The following is a 14,827-nucleotide window of genomic DNA, read 5'->3' on the forward strand; positions in this document are numbered from 1 at the left end:
CCCTGAGGCGGGCGCTCTTAACGAGCGCGCAGCCCGCTGCTCGCCCCAGCGCGATAAAAAAGGCCCGTCCTTGCGTTATTACTCTTGGGTATGCCTGGACATACTCATTCCGAAATAATTAGCTATCCGGCCCGAGTGGCATTGAAGGTGCAACACCAGGCGATACCCATTTCTTCAGTCGCTGAACGAAAGCAAGGACTCGCCGCTACAGGATGTACCGCTCGCTAAAGGGAATTTCTGGTTTAAAATTCACCCGGTGGTAGGATCGGCCGCTCTAACGCGAAGGGAAGAAAGTTATTTTCGGTCTCGAATCGAGGTGAACGGAGGTATATTTCCAGGAGGAACGAGGGGCAGAAAATAGAGGAGAAAGAGATTGAACTGGAAGAAAAGGAAGAGGATAATATATAGCCGTTTTATCCAGGTACTTCCCAGCGGTATTTACCGTGCGAGACGGAAAGGGACACGTCTCGTTCGTCACGTCTCATGTGCTCGTAGTCCCGAAAGAGGTTTCACCGAAAGATCGCCTCTTTCATATTTCAGATTCGCCAGCAATTCCGGCTGGGGGTCCGTAAAGTCGGGGTTTATAATAGAACGGTGTGTCGGATGAAAGAAGTTGAGGCTGCAAATTCTCTTTAGAGCCGCGTGAAGTATTACTTTCCCGCATAGATCGCGTGCACGTGTACGTTATGAAAAGAAAACGCGGGACGTGTTGAAATTGTTGATGAAAAACTTGTCATCCAGTGGAGCACCCTGTATTCTACGATAAATAACGATAAAATAAATGGATTAAAAGGAACTAAGTAGTCGCGCCGGTGACCGAGCCGCGTGTTGTAATCCTTCCCTACAATAACCAGAAGCTGAGGAAATTCTTGAAGCATACCTCGCCCGTGAATGCGCGTCGAAATACGAATTTTCGTGACGGCGTGCAGCTCGCTTTTGCGAACGTTTCGCAGGGTTTTATCGTAATTTGCAACTTCTGCGCCAGGTAACTTCGAGCCTAACTAAAGCTGGCACCGAAGAACCTGCTTTTGGCGTGGGAATGCCATCCAGTTTCTACGCTGAACCCCAAGCGGAGTCTTTTTGCAATAAAATGCGAGGTCTGCGCTGAAAACTGTAGGTACCTGCATCATAGTTCGTCGGCAGTTAACGCGTTAAATGTCTCTGGCTTCCAAATTCGAGATTACTTATGGGAATTTAATTTCTTCAGATTCGAAAGCTGATCGACCCATTACGGAATCGAAAGAACGATTGGAAAGGATTGTTTACTGCTTCGTCGCATTCATTTAGGATTCTCGGAGGTATCGTTCAGAGAAGCGTAGAAAGATGATTTAATTAAATATTTGAAGAACGTAAAAATTCGTATTTCAGTCTCGAAATTCAGTTTCCCAGAAGATTTCTGATCGTTCCATTAAAAATTGCCAGACAGCTGGACAAACTACAGTGGGTGGCCAAATTATTACCCTCATGGAACAAAATAGACGTCTCGTTTTTAATGATGTAATATTATTTTTTAATACTAGTATATTTATTTAAGAATACAAATTAAATAAATTGATATTGTACGAGAAGTACAATTAATTTAGCTTTTATGACGGCTTGGATTCGACGCGGAATGCTTCCAATGCTGTGGCTACTTTCTGCAATTTTCGAGAGTTGTGCCACAGTCCGATGATATTCTCTAAGTTCTGTCTTATTTGTAATAATTGTATCCCCGCCCTTTTAAAAATAAATCAGATTTAGGGTAGATGTCCCATTTACTGTCAGTGTCCCTATTACTGCCACTTTATTTATTTCACTTAAAAAAAACGTAACGTATAAAGAATAGACGTATAAAGAATGTACTATAATAATAAGAAGAACAGTCCCAATTTTATGATAAATTCTTTTTTACGCTATTCTTTATACGTTGCGTGTTTATTAAGTAAAATAAACGAAGTGGCAGTAATTGGGACATTTACCCTACATGTTGAAAAATGACTCGCAAAGTTGCCAGATGCTGTAACTAATAAATAAACGAAGAAACAATAACATTCATGCGTTCTTACTTTAATTGCCTACAGCCACAGCTTTCCCAAATTTGGAGAATTTTTTTACTATAATAATTTTGCCACCCGTCTGTACATACAAAGAAGAATGCAAAAGATCGAGAGCACACCATCGAATTACAAGTGACAAAATAGTTTGCCAATCGACGATATTTAAAAAGAAAAGGCGTAGCCAAAAAAGTCGCGTTTTCCTTTAACGCCGGAGAACTCCTTTTAAATGGAACCGTGGAATCTCGGAGGAGCAGAAACATTTCGTTGCACGTTGCTTCCGTCGCCAGTGCTTTCTTATTTAAATCACGATTTCGGTTCGCCGCGCTCAGATCCGCAATCGCGGTCTTTCGTTATTAGCACTATCGGTGGCGAGGAAAAAAGAAAAGTCTCGGGACGTTGCTGTCCACCGACGTCGTATGGGGGTTAGTGATCAGGAGACGGTATAAAGCAGAGTGAACACAAGACTCGTGCTCACTAATAACAAGATAGAGAGGGAGAGTGTAACTGCAAGCGATATAAAGTGTGTGTGTTACCAACGAGAGGCAAACACGATTTTGCGGATCCCGCATTCGGTACGACCCCACTGTTACGTTTTTATCCTTCGTTAAGATTTAACAATTCGTCGGAGCCGGCCCGTCTGACTTGTTTCCCGAGGCTGCTACTAAATTCAATCGCGGAAAGGCTACGGAAGTGTGAACAGTGCTGTTTGGTTGTTTCCCGCGCAGTGCCGTCTAGCAGGGCCCGAACGACCGGCAGGAATTTTACAATTTAGTGCCCATACCCCTCCCCCGACGATTGGAACTTTCGGTAAGTGACTTCTCCGGCGAAATTATTCGCCACCTCCTGGGAATCGTCGCTGGAAACTTCCCCGGGCGTTCGTTTAAGTGCCTCGCAGTAATACTGCAGGAAACCAGAGCCCGACAACTGTGCCACTCGTGTATTCGCAAGAATATTACGATACACTCGGAAGACGATTAATAAACACTTGCATAAGCTGTTCTCTTATATGCACTTCGCACTGCACTGCAAACCCTTGCGCTTCGAACTTGTGTAATTTTTGCGACATTTCGCGGGACGTTACGATCGATGGAATTTTATAAAATACGTTGATAAAACTGTGAACCACTTGGGTGGAAATGTAGCATCGCCAGGGATACGAATCACTAGCTTTACTACTCGGCTTCGCCCGAAATTTAGATTCTGATTTTAGAAGGAAAAAAGTATTTCCTCTGCGAAGATAGTCAGCTTCGTCTGGATTAGTCAGGCACAATGAGCTGAGGCATATTTCGGGATGCCAGAGTTTATCGTTCGAAGGTTTTTAGGCGGCAGACAAACACAGAAACGTACAGAAGCTTTCTGCTTTGTGTATTAAGATTCTCGTGGGAACGGTTCAGCTGGACCAGGGGAATATTGACATTTACGAAGCGAGCGGCAGGAGTAAAGAGCCGCGAGGAATTTTGTCAACTTCATTAGGACGTGCGTTACGAATATTAGTACTTTCAGTTCGCCACGCAAGTAGGCACATTGGTTTCTGACGGACACTAGCGCGTCTGGTCTCCGGTCGCGAAATGTAGCTAGGTATATGGGATGTAGTCTCCTTGACCATCTCTGGTTCCACCGGCAGACATCGATAGATACGCATGTCACGCGCTGTTCTGCATATGCACTCTCTTTCCCTTTATGCTGCCGATATCAATGCGAGGCGCGTAATAAGAGATGACAAGATAGTTCGTTCTGGACAGGCCACTTAGTTTATTGTGTCCCGATGACGAGTCGCGTCGCGTGCAAGTCCAGTGAATTCGATTCGTTGGAATCTGTGAGGGAACCGTGGACAGTGCTTGCCGGTCGCGTGGATTATAAATACGTAACTGCAAATTTGTAGCAGCTCTCGTGTATTTAGAATGGAAAGTTCGAAATCGAGAGATGCAGCTGGTTTTGAGACAGAAGTGATTTGGGCCAGTTGGACGATTAATGTGGTAGCTGTCGTGTCTGTGAACAAGCGTATCATCGAGGTCTTGAGAGGTACGCTGCACAGTAAAATCGAAAGGTGATCCGCGAGAGAAATGTAATCGCAAATTCCGCGCTGCGTAATTGTGACGAAGGCAACTTGGATGTTGTTGAGACGTGCATTTCCATGGGAATGAATCTGATTGGAAATATTTATAACAGATAACCTTCCGCCAGAATTTTTCTCCGTCGTGTTGTGTCTACGTGCACGTTTCGAGGTATGGAAGTTCGCTCGACCAAGCGTTAAACTCACCAGACGAAGTTCATCGCGAAGCTTCGTACCGAAACGTATGCACCTAATCGTTCTCAGTGCTTCGCCTGATGTTCAATTAAACGTAGTATATTCTCGTGGTTAAGAAAATTACGAATTAAATGGCGAATGTCCGTGCATTAACAAATATAATTTTCTACCGTGTTCGCGAGTATTGCGGCTTTAAGTATTAATCTTTAAGTTTAACCTTTACAAGGCCAGGCTGGCGACGTAAAAATCTGGATAATTTGCCGAACATGTCGGTGGTATATATGCAGAAATTTCAAGTAAATAAAATTTACAATTTCAATGAAAAAATCCCGGCCCTTTAAAGGTTAATATTTATTTTGTAACGCGAAATTGGAGGAAACCCTGAATTTTTCATTCTGTCACTGAATTGCCAGTAAAATGCCACGATAAAGTCCACGAAATACGCATTTGAATGAAACGAGGAGAAAATGAATGAAATGCAAAAAGACTCAACGACCTTCCGAGTAATTTATGCTATATGTTAATTCGAAGCGTAAAAATTCTGCTCAATAACATTTTTCTTTCGATACACTCACCGCAGGTTGGTATTCTACGAAACTATAAACCCAAATATTTCACGTGAATACCGAGAAACTGGCGATGCTGTAATAAAAGGTATGCGAGACTTTCGAAGAGACATGAAATTTTTCATCAACAATGAGTCATAAAAAAATGATTAAACGCGGCATAAAGTCCATGTCCTTTGCGTCCTTTATGACCATAACGTCCTTTTCACGAGATATTTGACCTCTCCCAATGAAAAATAGTCTTCTCCTCCGCGAAGTATAAAAGAATCCTTGGGCCGAAAATGATTTCTGCGAAACTTTTAATCAGACGAAAGCTTCCCATCTAAATTCCTTTGCCGACGTAGTTCTCGCTGCCCGGCGGTTCTCGTTCTATTTTCCAAAGCTACAACTATGATAAGGATCAATATCACCCATGCATATGCACGGATTAAGTGGTTTATCATTCAGGTTGACCGTGTGTACCTTCAGTACGAAGCGTTGCATTATGCATCCGCACAATAAAAGTTCCGAAGCCGCTCTTCGAGTACTTTTTCGTTACGACGTTGCAGCAATACCAGCTCGTCGATTAACATTGCAAATCCCCCGATACACATCGCCGGCGAGGATCTGAATTAGCGCGGCGTAAAATGCATCTCCGCGGTGACAACTCGTGGCGGCCGCGAAGAGGAAAACACTGGGAAGGGACGAGCGCTGAGAAACAAAACGTGTCCCTACCGAGGAAAGAAGGAATCTCTTCGAGCTGACACGCGCAAACATCGGGTTAACCGCCAATTACTTCGACAAACTTTCAGGCAGAACGTTTAGAATCATTGTACCTTGCTTCACAGTTAAACAAATGATCGCGCGTTCCGAGAAGACTTTTAGCCAGCCTTTGTCGAGCTGTACACGACACGACGTATTTGCAGTTCCACTTTTTTTCGTGAGCCTCCTTTACTATCCGTTTGAGAAAAATAAACACGGCTCCTTTTAATAGAACGCTGGTCTTCAAACGGATACATTAGCTTTCGCGGCACTCTAACGACTTTGCGAAAGGGTTGCTTGCTTCGGGGATAACCGATGAGGCACTGTTCAACATTTCCAAATAACTCCTCCGGTTGGATGGAGAACTGACTCCTACAGACTTTGCCCAGTCGAAGTTGCGAACTTGGCAGGGGATTATAATTTAATTTCGCCACCTTTGATTGAACGGTGGCAAGTGGCGTTTGCTTTTTTTTTAATCGACCCCACCGCGAGGCGAAGCCTGGCCGGGGCTAATTTCCACAGATTAACATTGAGCCTATAAATAAGCGCAATTCACGGTGCGGTCGCATCTGTTTCAGGACCTTACGATCAAGGAGAGGAAAAAAGGAAGGCGCTGAGGTAACTGCAACAAATCAGGTCGCAACCATGAAGTTCGCAATCCCGCTGCAGCAATTCAGAAGTGAGTAATCGCTTGTACTTACACGCGTGTACGTTATTAACGCGGCTGTTCGCGAAACAGTAAAAACAGCACGCGGCCTCTCGATCCTTGACAAAACCTGGCCTGCGTTTAACGAGAATTATATAATTCTTACAATAAAATCATTACCGCTTCTAATTACGCCGCCGTCTCCTCCTCGCCTTCGCGCTGCGCACTCGACGATTTGAATTACAAAATTAGCTACCTATGTAAGTCGCGGGCTAAAAAAAAAACTCATAAAGGATGCGAGCGCGAAAGATAAGGAGCAGCGGCGCGGCAAGGGTCATCAAATCGATGGCCGTAAAGCGGCGTCGTTCAAGGAACGCCTGCCTTCCGCATCGAAAGTAGGTCTTCGAAACCGTCGAAAGTATCGCTTAAAAACCCCACCAATCCCTTACTTTGAATACCGGAGTTCGCTTTGTAAAATCTTGAGAATCAAAGCGCGAACACTGTCGCCGCCTCTGTCACGAAAACTTCGCACAAAGCGACCCTCGAGCTTATTTTATTACCAAAGTAAACAGGCAGGTAAGGTAAATGTACCAATAACTAGCCGTTTAAGGAAACGGTGGCAAAGTATAATGAATATTGTGTATAAAATTAAGAATTTAAATGGAACTTTTTTCCATTCATAAGGATTTTGTTGTTTCTCAGCAGTATTTACAGAACAATTTTTTTTTATATTTAACGTGAAATAAACAAGAATATTTGTACGTGTAAATGTACCAATACATAGCCAACCTCACGCAATTGACCTAGCATCTCAATTTTCATGTCCCAGTACCTAGCCATAGGTTTTATAATCGCGTAAAAATTATTTTAAAAACTGATTCTTTGACTTAAATGGAAAAATCCGTTCAGGAAAATTAAGAAGTACAGGAAAATTAAGAAGTACAGATATATAAAATTATTGTATAAGTAACCATAATAAACAGATTAGGAAATAAAATTAAAAACATTTTATTTATCTTACAAGTAATATCATTTTGTTTTATATATATTACAATTATATCTTTATTATTTATTAAATATACTCAATTGTTTTTCTTTTTTTATTATCTTCTTTTTTCGGCTATTCATTTTTTAATTTCATTGTTAAGTTTTTTCTTTTCCTCGGCAATAGCTTTTTTTTACTTTTTTTCTTTGCTTCATCTCCGTCTTTTTCTTTCTTGTATTTCCATTTGTTTTCTTAGTTTCTCCTCCTAGATTTGAATGTGATGCATCTGCCATTCTTCAGACGTTAATATCGTAGAGATCCTATTTGATTTTTTAGCTTTTTATTTGGAATTGCATTAAGCCAAATCAAAACACTTTATACTATTAAAAAATACTCCTGATTATACACTAGTACAAGTCTTTGAGTATACTAAATCGCGACTTGCCTTATACATGGACGCTTGGTTAGTAATTGGGTCACACAAATCTTATGTACCGATATATAGCCACGTATTTTTAAAATAAAAAACAATCTAAATGCATAATACCGCGTTAATCACTTGCTTTAAATACTCTTAGGATTCCATAACTTATTCGTTTATATAAAGAGACTCAATATTACACTAATTATTCGCTTAACCAACATCGCTTACTCCTTAGAAAATTCTGAAGAATCTAGCAAAATTCATCATGCCTCCTTACTATGAGATTTCAAACAATTTTTTAAGCGTTTTAACCATAATATTTATCAAAATCATTTTTAGTGTATGAAGTTTAAGAATTACATAACACAAATTAATCAATATACTCTGCCTGATTGATATACACAGCTAAATAATAATTAATATCTGCATCAGAGGCCATGCACTGGTACATGGCTAGTCATTGGTACATTTACCTCACTCTGCAGCAATAGTCTGGATGCATTTAACAAACACCGCGGCGAAAGCACGCCGATGCCACAGAATCGTAAGCACGACCTCCATTCTTTCGTCATCCGAGGACGCTGCATTTTCCAATGTCACTACGAGACAGCCGAAGGTCGGGCGAGTCCGAAGCGCGCGGCCGTATTTTGACATTCGTCGATCAACGATATCGGTCCATCGGAATCGCCCGGACAGCGGCTTCGCGCGCATGCACAGTGTCAGAGTTCAAGAAGCACTTGCTTCGCGAAGCTGCTAAAGTATCCAGATAAGGCCAGGCGGCAAAGGAAGATGGTTTTACAGTTGCCGCGACCGTGGGTCATATTTAATGACCCCCGCGTTATGCGGCTGATCGTCAGCGCCCGAGACTCGGGTGTCTTTTTGTCGCGCACGTCTTGAAAGGCTCGAAGTGACTCTTTGACGGGCGTTGAGCAATCGCGACCCTGAATCGATGATTGCAGGTCGTGCACGGGTTTTTTGGCGCAGGACCTGCGGGCCGAGCGAAATCTGACGGCCACCGAGGCGCGGCCGTGTACGCGGGTGTCGCGTTACACCTTCGAATTTACGCGGATCCCAAATCGGCCCTGATCGCTTGGGGAATATCCCGGCGGACGCGGCTAGACCTGGGGCTGCCCGATGACTCGGGAGGTATTAGCATATTTTCGGCATAAACGAGTCGGCGAACGATATTGCCGTAATCCGTTTAAAGGTCTCGGCCAGCGAGCAGCGCGCGTTACGTAAAAGCTTTCGGAAACCGATCCGTATAGGCGGAGGAAGTGGCTGCAGGTGTAACCAGCCTGATCTTGACCCGAAGGAGCCTCCGTCGTAACTCTTCGACTGGTAGCTGTTTCCTGGTGGCCGTTTGTGCATTGGAAATCCAGTTTTATCACTTCGCGGCCAACGTGCGATAAACGCCAAGCATCTTGCGCGTACTTATCGCGGGATAATTACTCGCTCGAGATGTGTAGAAGGGACATCTCAAGGCTCCCTTATCGCGAGCGCACTTGCTGCCACTTGCCACTGGCGTTTCAATGTCGATTTAAACCACTGTGCGTCGGCGACGATCGACAGCCGACGCACAGTGGTTGCAAATGCGATTCTAGCTGAGCAAAATTATTTTTGTCGTCATTTCTTCCTGTACGTATGTATGTAAGGTGGATGTCCCAATTTCTGCTCGTGTCCCCATTTCTGCTAATTTCGTAGTTTTGTTATTATTATAAGCGTCACGTTTGTACCGTAGTTACAACGAAATAATTCTAAATTATTTGAACATTTACGAGAGGGTTGCACGAGCTTGGGGATAATCAAAGTGCAGCATAAGCAGCGAAAAACTTTTAAAATGAGAGACACATGATTTTTCGACCGTCTTTTTTGGTTGGTTGTGGTAAGGAACAGGGTCACTATTGGTATTCGATAATTGGGCAGAAAATAGTTTTGGCAGTAAAAGTTCTTATTTATTAACGAAAACAGATACCGTATTGTGCTCTGGACGTAGATTTTGTAGTATTTTTTATTATTTTAAGTAGAATTATTAAAGAATTAATTAATTACTCTGCAAATTTTGATCACAAACAAATTTTTTACACCTTCTTTCCGACGAGTCACCTCTTAAATGAGCAGAAATTGGGACATTCACCTTAGTTTAAGTAACAAGGGAACATCCCGAACCCGGAAAATCAAAAAGTTCTGTAGATTTGTGAATATGTAGGAGATTTCCTCCTGATTACAACGTAATTTTTGTTTCCTGCCCAAATTCACTTTAGAGGGGTGTAATTGGCCCCTGAAAATTCGGTTATTTTCCGAATTTGTGTTACAACTCGTGAATTGTAAAATAAATTTTTTACCAAATGATGGATTTAATTAAAAGAAGTAATTTTTGGCTTGAAACTTTTTTTTCTATATCTTACAGCTCGCGAGTGATTTTGGGCAGCAAACAAAAATTGCGTTGTAATCAGAAGGAAATCCCCTACATATTCACAAAGTTTCAGAATGTTTTGAATTTCCAGCTTCGGGATCTTTCCTTATAAGTAGCTGGTCCGTTATCCGGTTTCGCTCGGGAATTATTTATGATGTTTCCAAAATTGAAAAGCGTAAAAAATAAAATGAAGAGCCTATTATCTAATCTAGAACGTATGTAATGTATATTCAACATCTTTTTTTAAATCCGCTCAGCCGTTTGGGCGTGACAGAAGAACAAACAAACAGACAACGTTTCAGTTTTATTATTTTTTATCTTAATATATAAAGCAGAAAGTGTTTGTGTGTTTGTCTGTCGCCTGAAAACTTTTGAACGGTAAACTCTGGGGTCACGAAATGTGTGCCAGCTCATTATGCCTAATTAATCCAGATGAGTGTGACTATTTTCACAAAAAAGAAAATAAATAAAATTTTTTTATAAAATCGGAATCTAAATTTGGGGCGAAGCCGAGTAGTAAAGCTAAGTAGTTCTCTGAAGGTACATTATACGCATTTTTTTATTTTTGCCGAAATACTTATCTGTTTACTTGTACACTTTCCATTAACCCTTCGTTGACACACCTCTTTTTTCGATCAATTTTGACATCCCTGGGTGGCTCACACCCAGAGTAATTTTTGAACGACTGCCATTCTCATCTAAAGAATCCAATTATTATGGAAAAAATCATGGATCAATTTCAAGGTATCTAGAATGTATTCCAATAATTTTTTATCGAAATTTTATCACAGTTTTTGTAAAAAAAAATCTAGATTACCACACGTCGAAAGAAACGAAGAAAATCTTTAAAAAATTGTAACTTTTACAAATTTTAATATTAGAATCTAAAAATCTACAGAGTTGTTGTTGGGATATAATACTTTGAGAGAGAAAATACTTTGTACGTCAGCTTTGGGAAAAAACTATTTATTTTGCGTATAAAAGGTACAGGGCGTCAAAATCAGCTTATGGGTGGCTCACACCCAGATTGTCAACGAAGGCTTAAACTAATTGATTAAATCTGAAAACATTAACTTTTATCGAGAACACCCGTATTTTTACTTATACACAAAAACAAACAAGAAATAATCACAGACAAAACATTAAAAATAATAAATGAGTAAATACCATTAAAGTAGGAAAAACAAACTGTACAACAGGGAGGAGGCTCGATTCGAATGAACAATATTTTGGTTGTATTCGCGTGTCGTTTAAAAATATATGAATCTCGTAAACGAAGGTTCAAGGAACAGGACGACACTTTGTTAACCTGTTCTAATGTTTGCTTCGGTAATGTATCAGAATCGTAATTGTCTCGTGTGGGTATATGTATGCCTGATCGGTGCACTGTCCAGAGTTTCGACAAAAATGCTTGAAAAATAAACGTGCATCCTTGTCAATCCTCTACTCCTTCGAATGATGACACCGCTCACTTTCTGCTCCTTGACATTATGCACGCATGTATGTAGGTTCGTTATAATCCGCTTTCATGTTTCTTTTTTAATAACGCTTGTGATTTAAACCACACGGCACAACCAAATACGTCGGAGGGGAGAGGTTTTACGGCGCTCTTAACGTAACGAGTGGCATTATACAATTTTTTTTTTATCGCGAGTAGCCATTGAATGTTAATTTAACGGGCGTTTCTTATTCAACGAGCGTGTCCGCTCGGGGAGAAGAAAACGACATCTGTCCGCGGTACCAATTATAAGTTCATGTGCGCCGATATTAGCATATCGTGCTTTCGCTGCCGCCGTGCAGAACAGTGGACACGCTGTTTCGGTGCGCGCTGTAACGTACAGAGGCATCGGGAGGGTTACGGTTGCGTTATGATCGAGAAGCATCATCGGCGTGTTGCAACGTGTAATTGCTCGCATTAGAATATCGCAGGTCTGCCTTGGCGAGCGAGCGAGGCGCAGGAGCGCCGAAGAAGTCTGCCCGGAGCACTTTTCTTCCTTCCTCGTGTTCCATCGATGTCGATCGGTTACGATAGCGGAACGAGCGAAAAAGTTGCACAGCTCCTGCGACTAAAAGTCCATCGGTTTCCTGAGCGGAACGATTACATGCTTCTTTATTTAAATTCACTCTCGTCATGCCCCCGTGAGATCGCGGTATCGCGCAAATCGCTGGTCACTTAAGATCGCCAGGTATTTTCCCGTTCTCGCTCGGTTCCTTTTTTCATTCACTGATCGGCGATTAAACGAGTGGAGGCCCCCGAAAATACGCTGCCAACGGAGCGCCGGAATTAAAAGCCACGTCAAAGTGACCGACGGTGAAAGAAATAAGTGGCGCACTCAAGGGCGGAGGGGCAAGGGGCCCTGGAACCCCCCAAAGAAAAGGAATAAAGAGATTAATGTGACCACGACTGAAGTGGCTCAAGAGCTTTGTAAAAAGAAAACTGGGTTTTATTCTCTGAAGACATTTTTATAATCAGCTAATGAATTTTATAGGATTTGTATTAGAAATATTTTTCTCTGTTCGACTTGGCTACCCCCAAGATTAAATCCTGAGTGCGCCACTGGAAGAAATTATAATTTCTTCAAAGTGACGATTAAATCCAATCGAATTTCACGAATTCGAGAACAAATCAATGCGGTATCGAATTTATAGGTTTTATAGCTACAACTGTATCACAATATTTCGTGTCGTAAAAATTGTCACAAACAAGTTATTTTGGAGGAAGTTTTCTGCTCTTTACTAGTCAGTTTTTTTTTAAACGATATTTCACTGCCACTTCAAGTTACGTGTGCTTGATGACCTATGATAAAAGTGACGTATCGCCTTGGAATATTAATTGAAATACATAGTGATTTTCGCACGTGAGTTTTTTGCGCTCAACCGACGTCTCCTGTCTGGAAAAGCGAATAAATATGCGTTCGAAGAAAAGTGGTCGATTGAAAAAAATCTCTTCCCGAAAGGATCGATCAGTAGCAAAGGTATGTTTTCCTGCTCGCGTCTGGACGCAGCGTCGAGAGATTCAAAGTCGATTTTCTCGAAAATGGAGCGCGATATCGAAAAAAGTTACTCTTTCTTTTCTACTGGTAACAAGTAAATGAGTCGAGAAAAAGGAGTGAAATTTTTTGATACCGCGCTTCGTTTTCGAGAAAATCGGCTTCGAAATTCTCGACGTTGCGTCCAGTCGCGAATAGGAAAACCTACCTCAACGAATGTATATCGCGTAGTATTGCTGATTCCAGATTATGAACACATTAAAGAGGAATTAAAAATTGGTCGTTAGAGTGGTGACGTTTGCTGCGAGACCAAAGGAGTAATAAATGTAGGGAAGAGAACCGGTTCGATGGAAATTGAAGCAAGGTTGACATTATCAAATTAATTGAAACGCTGCCATGTTACAGAGCAATAACGAGGGATCGCAAGTGGCGGCAGATAGGCATTTCAATGAAATACAAATTCAGCGGGTGGAAACACGTTATTCTACGATATCTACTGAATGGCACGCGTCATTCATTAATCTTCACTGAACAGTGCAATTCAAGTCAGGTTTCAATTAATTATGTGTAACTTTATTAACGATATAAGTTGCCGCGTGATTCTGACATAAAAGGCACTTCGATAACGCTCCTTTTCATCACCGCAATATGGCATAATTGCCTGAGAACGCGGTAATGCATTTCAATAACTACAGATTCCCTGTTCCATTCATTCATAAATGAGTTTATCGTCAATTCCTTACGCGCCACTCAACACACACAATTCCTTTCAACGCAGTTAATCTCACACATGTAAATACCCACAATCCCACGTGCTTTATCGCCAGATTTGATTTTCTAAAACATGTTCCATAATTCCAGTTTGCTAGCAGAGGTGTTATACCATTCCTTGAGTGTTTTAAGGGGGTTTCAACGCCATCTTCGGGAATTTATTTAACAAATACTATAAGTTTATACTACCTGTCGTTTTGCCTGCATATTAAGGTATGTTTGAAGTAATACTCAGAATTTTTTTAAACTTTTCTATCGCACAGATAAGTCAGTGGCGCAAGCTTCTTCAAGAAAATTCATTTCCGACAGGCGTTGGCGTGGGAACTGTTCTAGTCATCCAAAATGGAAAAACTAAGGTTCATTTCCTTTATTAAGTTTGCCGCTATGGTTGGAACCTCGGGCGAGTTCCTATCCTGCATAAAATTAATTCTACACAATGAAAACAGCTAAATATATGAGCAAAAATCGAACATTCTTTCAAAATGCTGTGATTCTGCAAATTTTTATTATTAGGGGGCCTCTGTGGTTCCAACCATAACAACAAGCATAATAAAGAAAATAAACCTTAGTTTTTCCATTTTGGACGACTAGAACAGTTCCCACGCCAATGCCCGTCAAAAGAAAATTGTTTTGAAGAAGTTTGCGCTGCGGACTATATCTACGTATATGTGCTATAAAAAGGTTCCAAAAAATTCCCAGTATTACTTCAAACATACCACAATATGCAGGTAAAACGCCAGACAGTATAAACTTACAGTTTTTGTTAAATAAATTCCCGAAGGTGGCGTTGAAAAGCGGGAAGTGACACCAGAGTACCCCCTTAAGGAGAACACGCGTGTCCTTGAAACCAAGTGCGAGCTGTATTTTAAAATACAGCGTCAACTCTGTCTAATGAAATGTCAGGGAGATGGATAAACCAGATAATTATAGGAAATAAGAAAAGAGGAAGAGACGAGCCGATCTGCCGAAGGTTATCTTCGCATAGTCCGCCAGCGTCGCCACTAATT

At 41.4% G+C, this 14,827-nt stretch overlaps 1 protein-coding gene across 3 annotated transcripts in view; it reads left to right on the forward strand.

Moving 5' to 3' along the window:
* Window positions 1–2,446: 2,446 nt before the first annotated feature.
* LOC143379003 (scavenger receptor class B member 1) overlaps window positions 2,447–14,827 on the forward strand; it is a 32,498-nt gene continuing 20,117 nt past the window's right edge. Inside the window, exons 1-2 of one of the 3 annotated variants that reach the window (XM_076831239.1) lie at window positions 2,447–2,608; window positions 6,170–6,270. In XM_076831239.1, the coding sequence (XP_076687354.1) occupies window positions 6,237–6,270 (34 nt within the window). In that variant the 5' untranslated portion in view covers window positions 2,447–2,608; window positions 6,170–6,236. The other 2 variants (XM_076831240.1, XM_076831241.1) reach the window with 2 other exon arrangements.

This window comes from Andrena cerasifolii, chromosome 2, assembly GCF_050908995.1.
Source record: "Andrena cerasifolii isolate SP2316 chromosome 2, iyAndCera1_principal, whole genome shotgun sequence".
NCBI classification, from domain to species: Eukaryota; Metazoa; Arthropoda; class Insecta; order Hymenoptera; family Andrenidae; genus Andrena; species Andrena cerasifolii.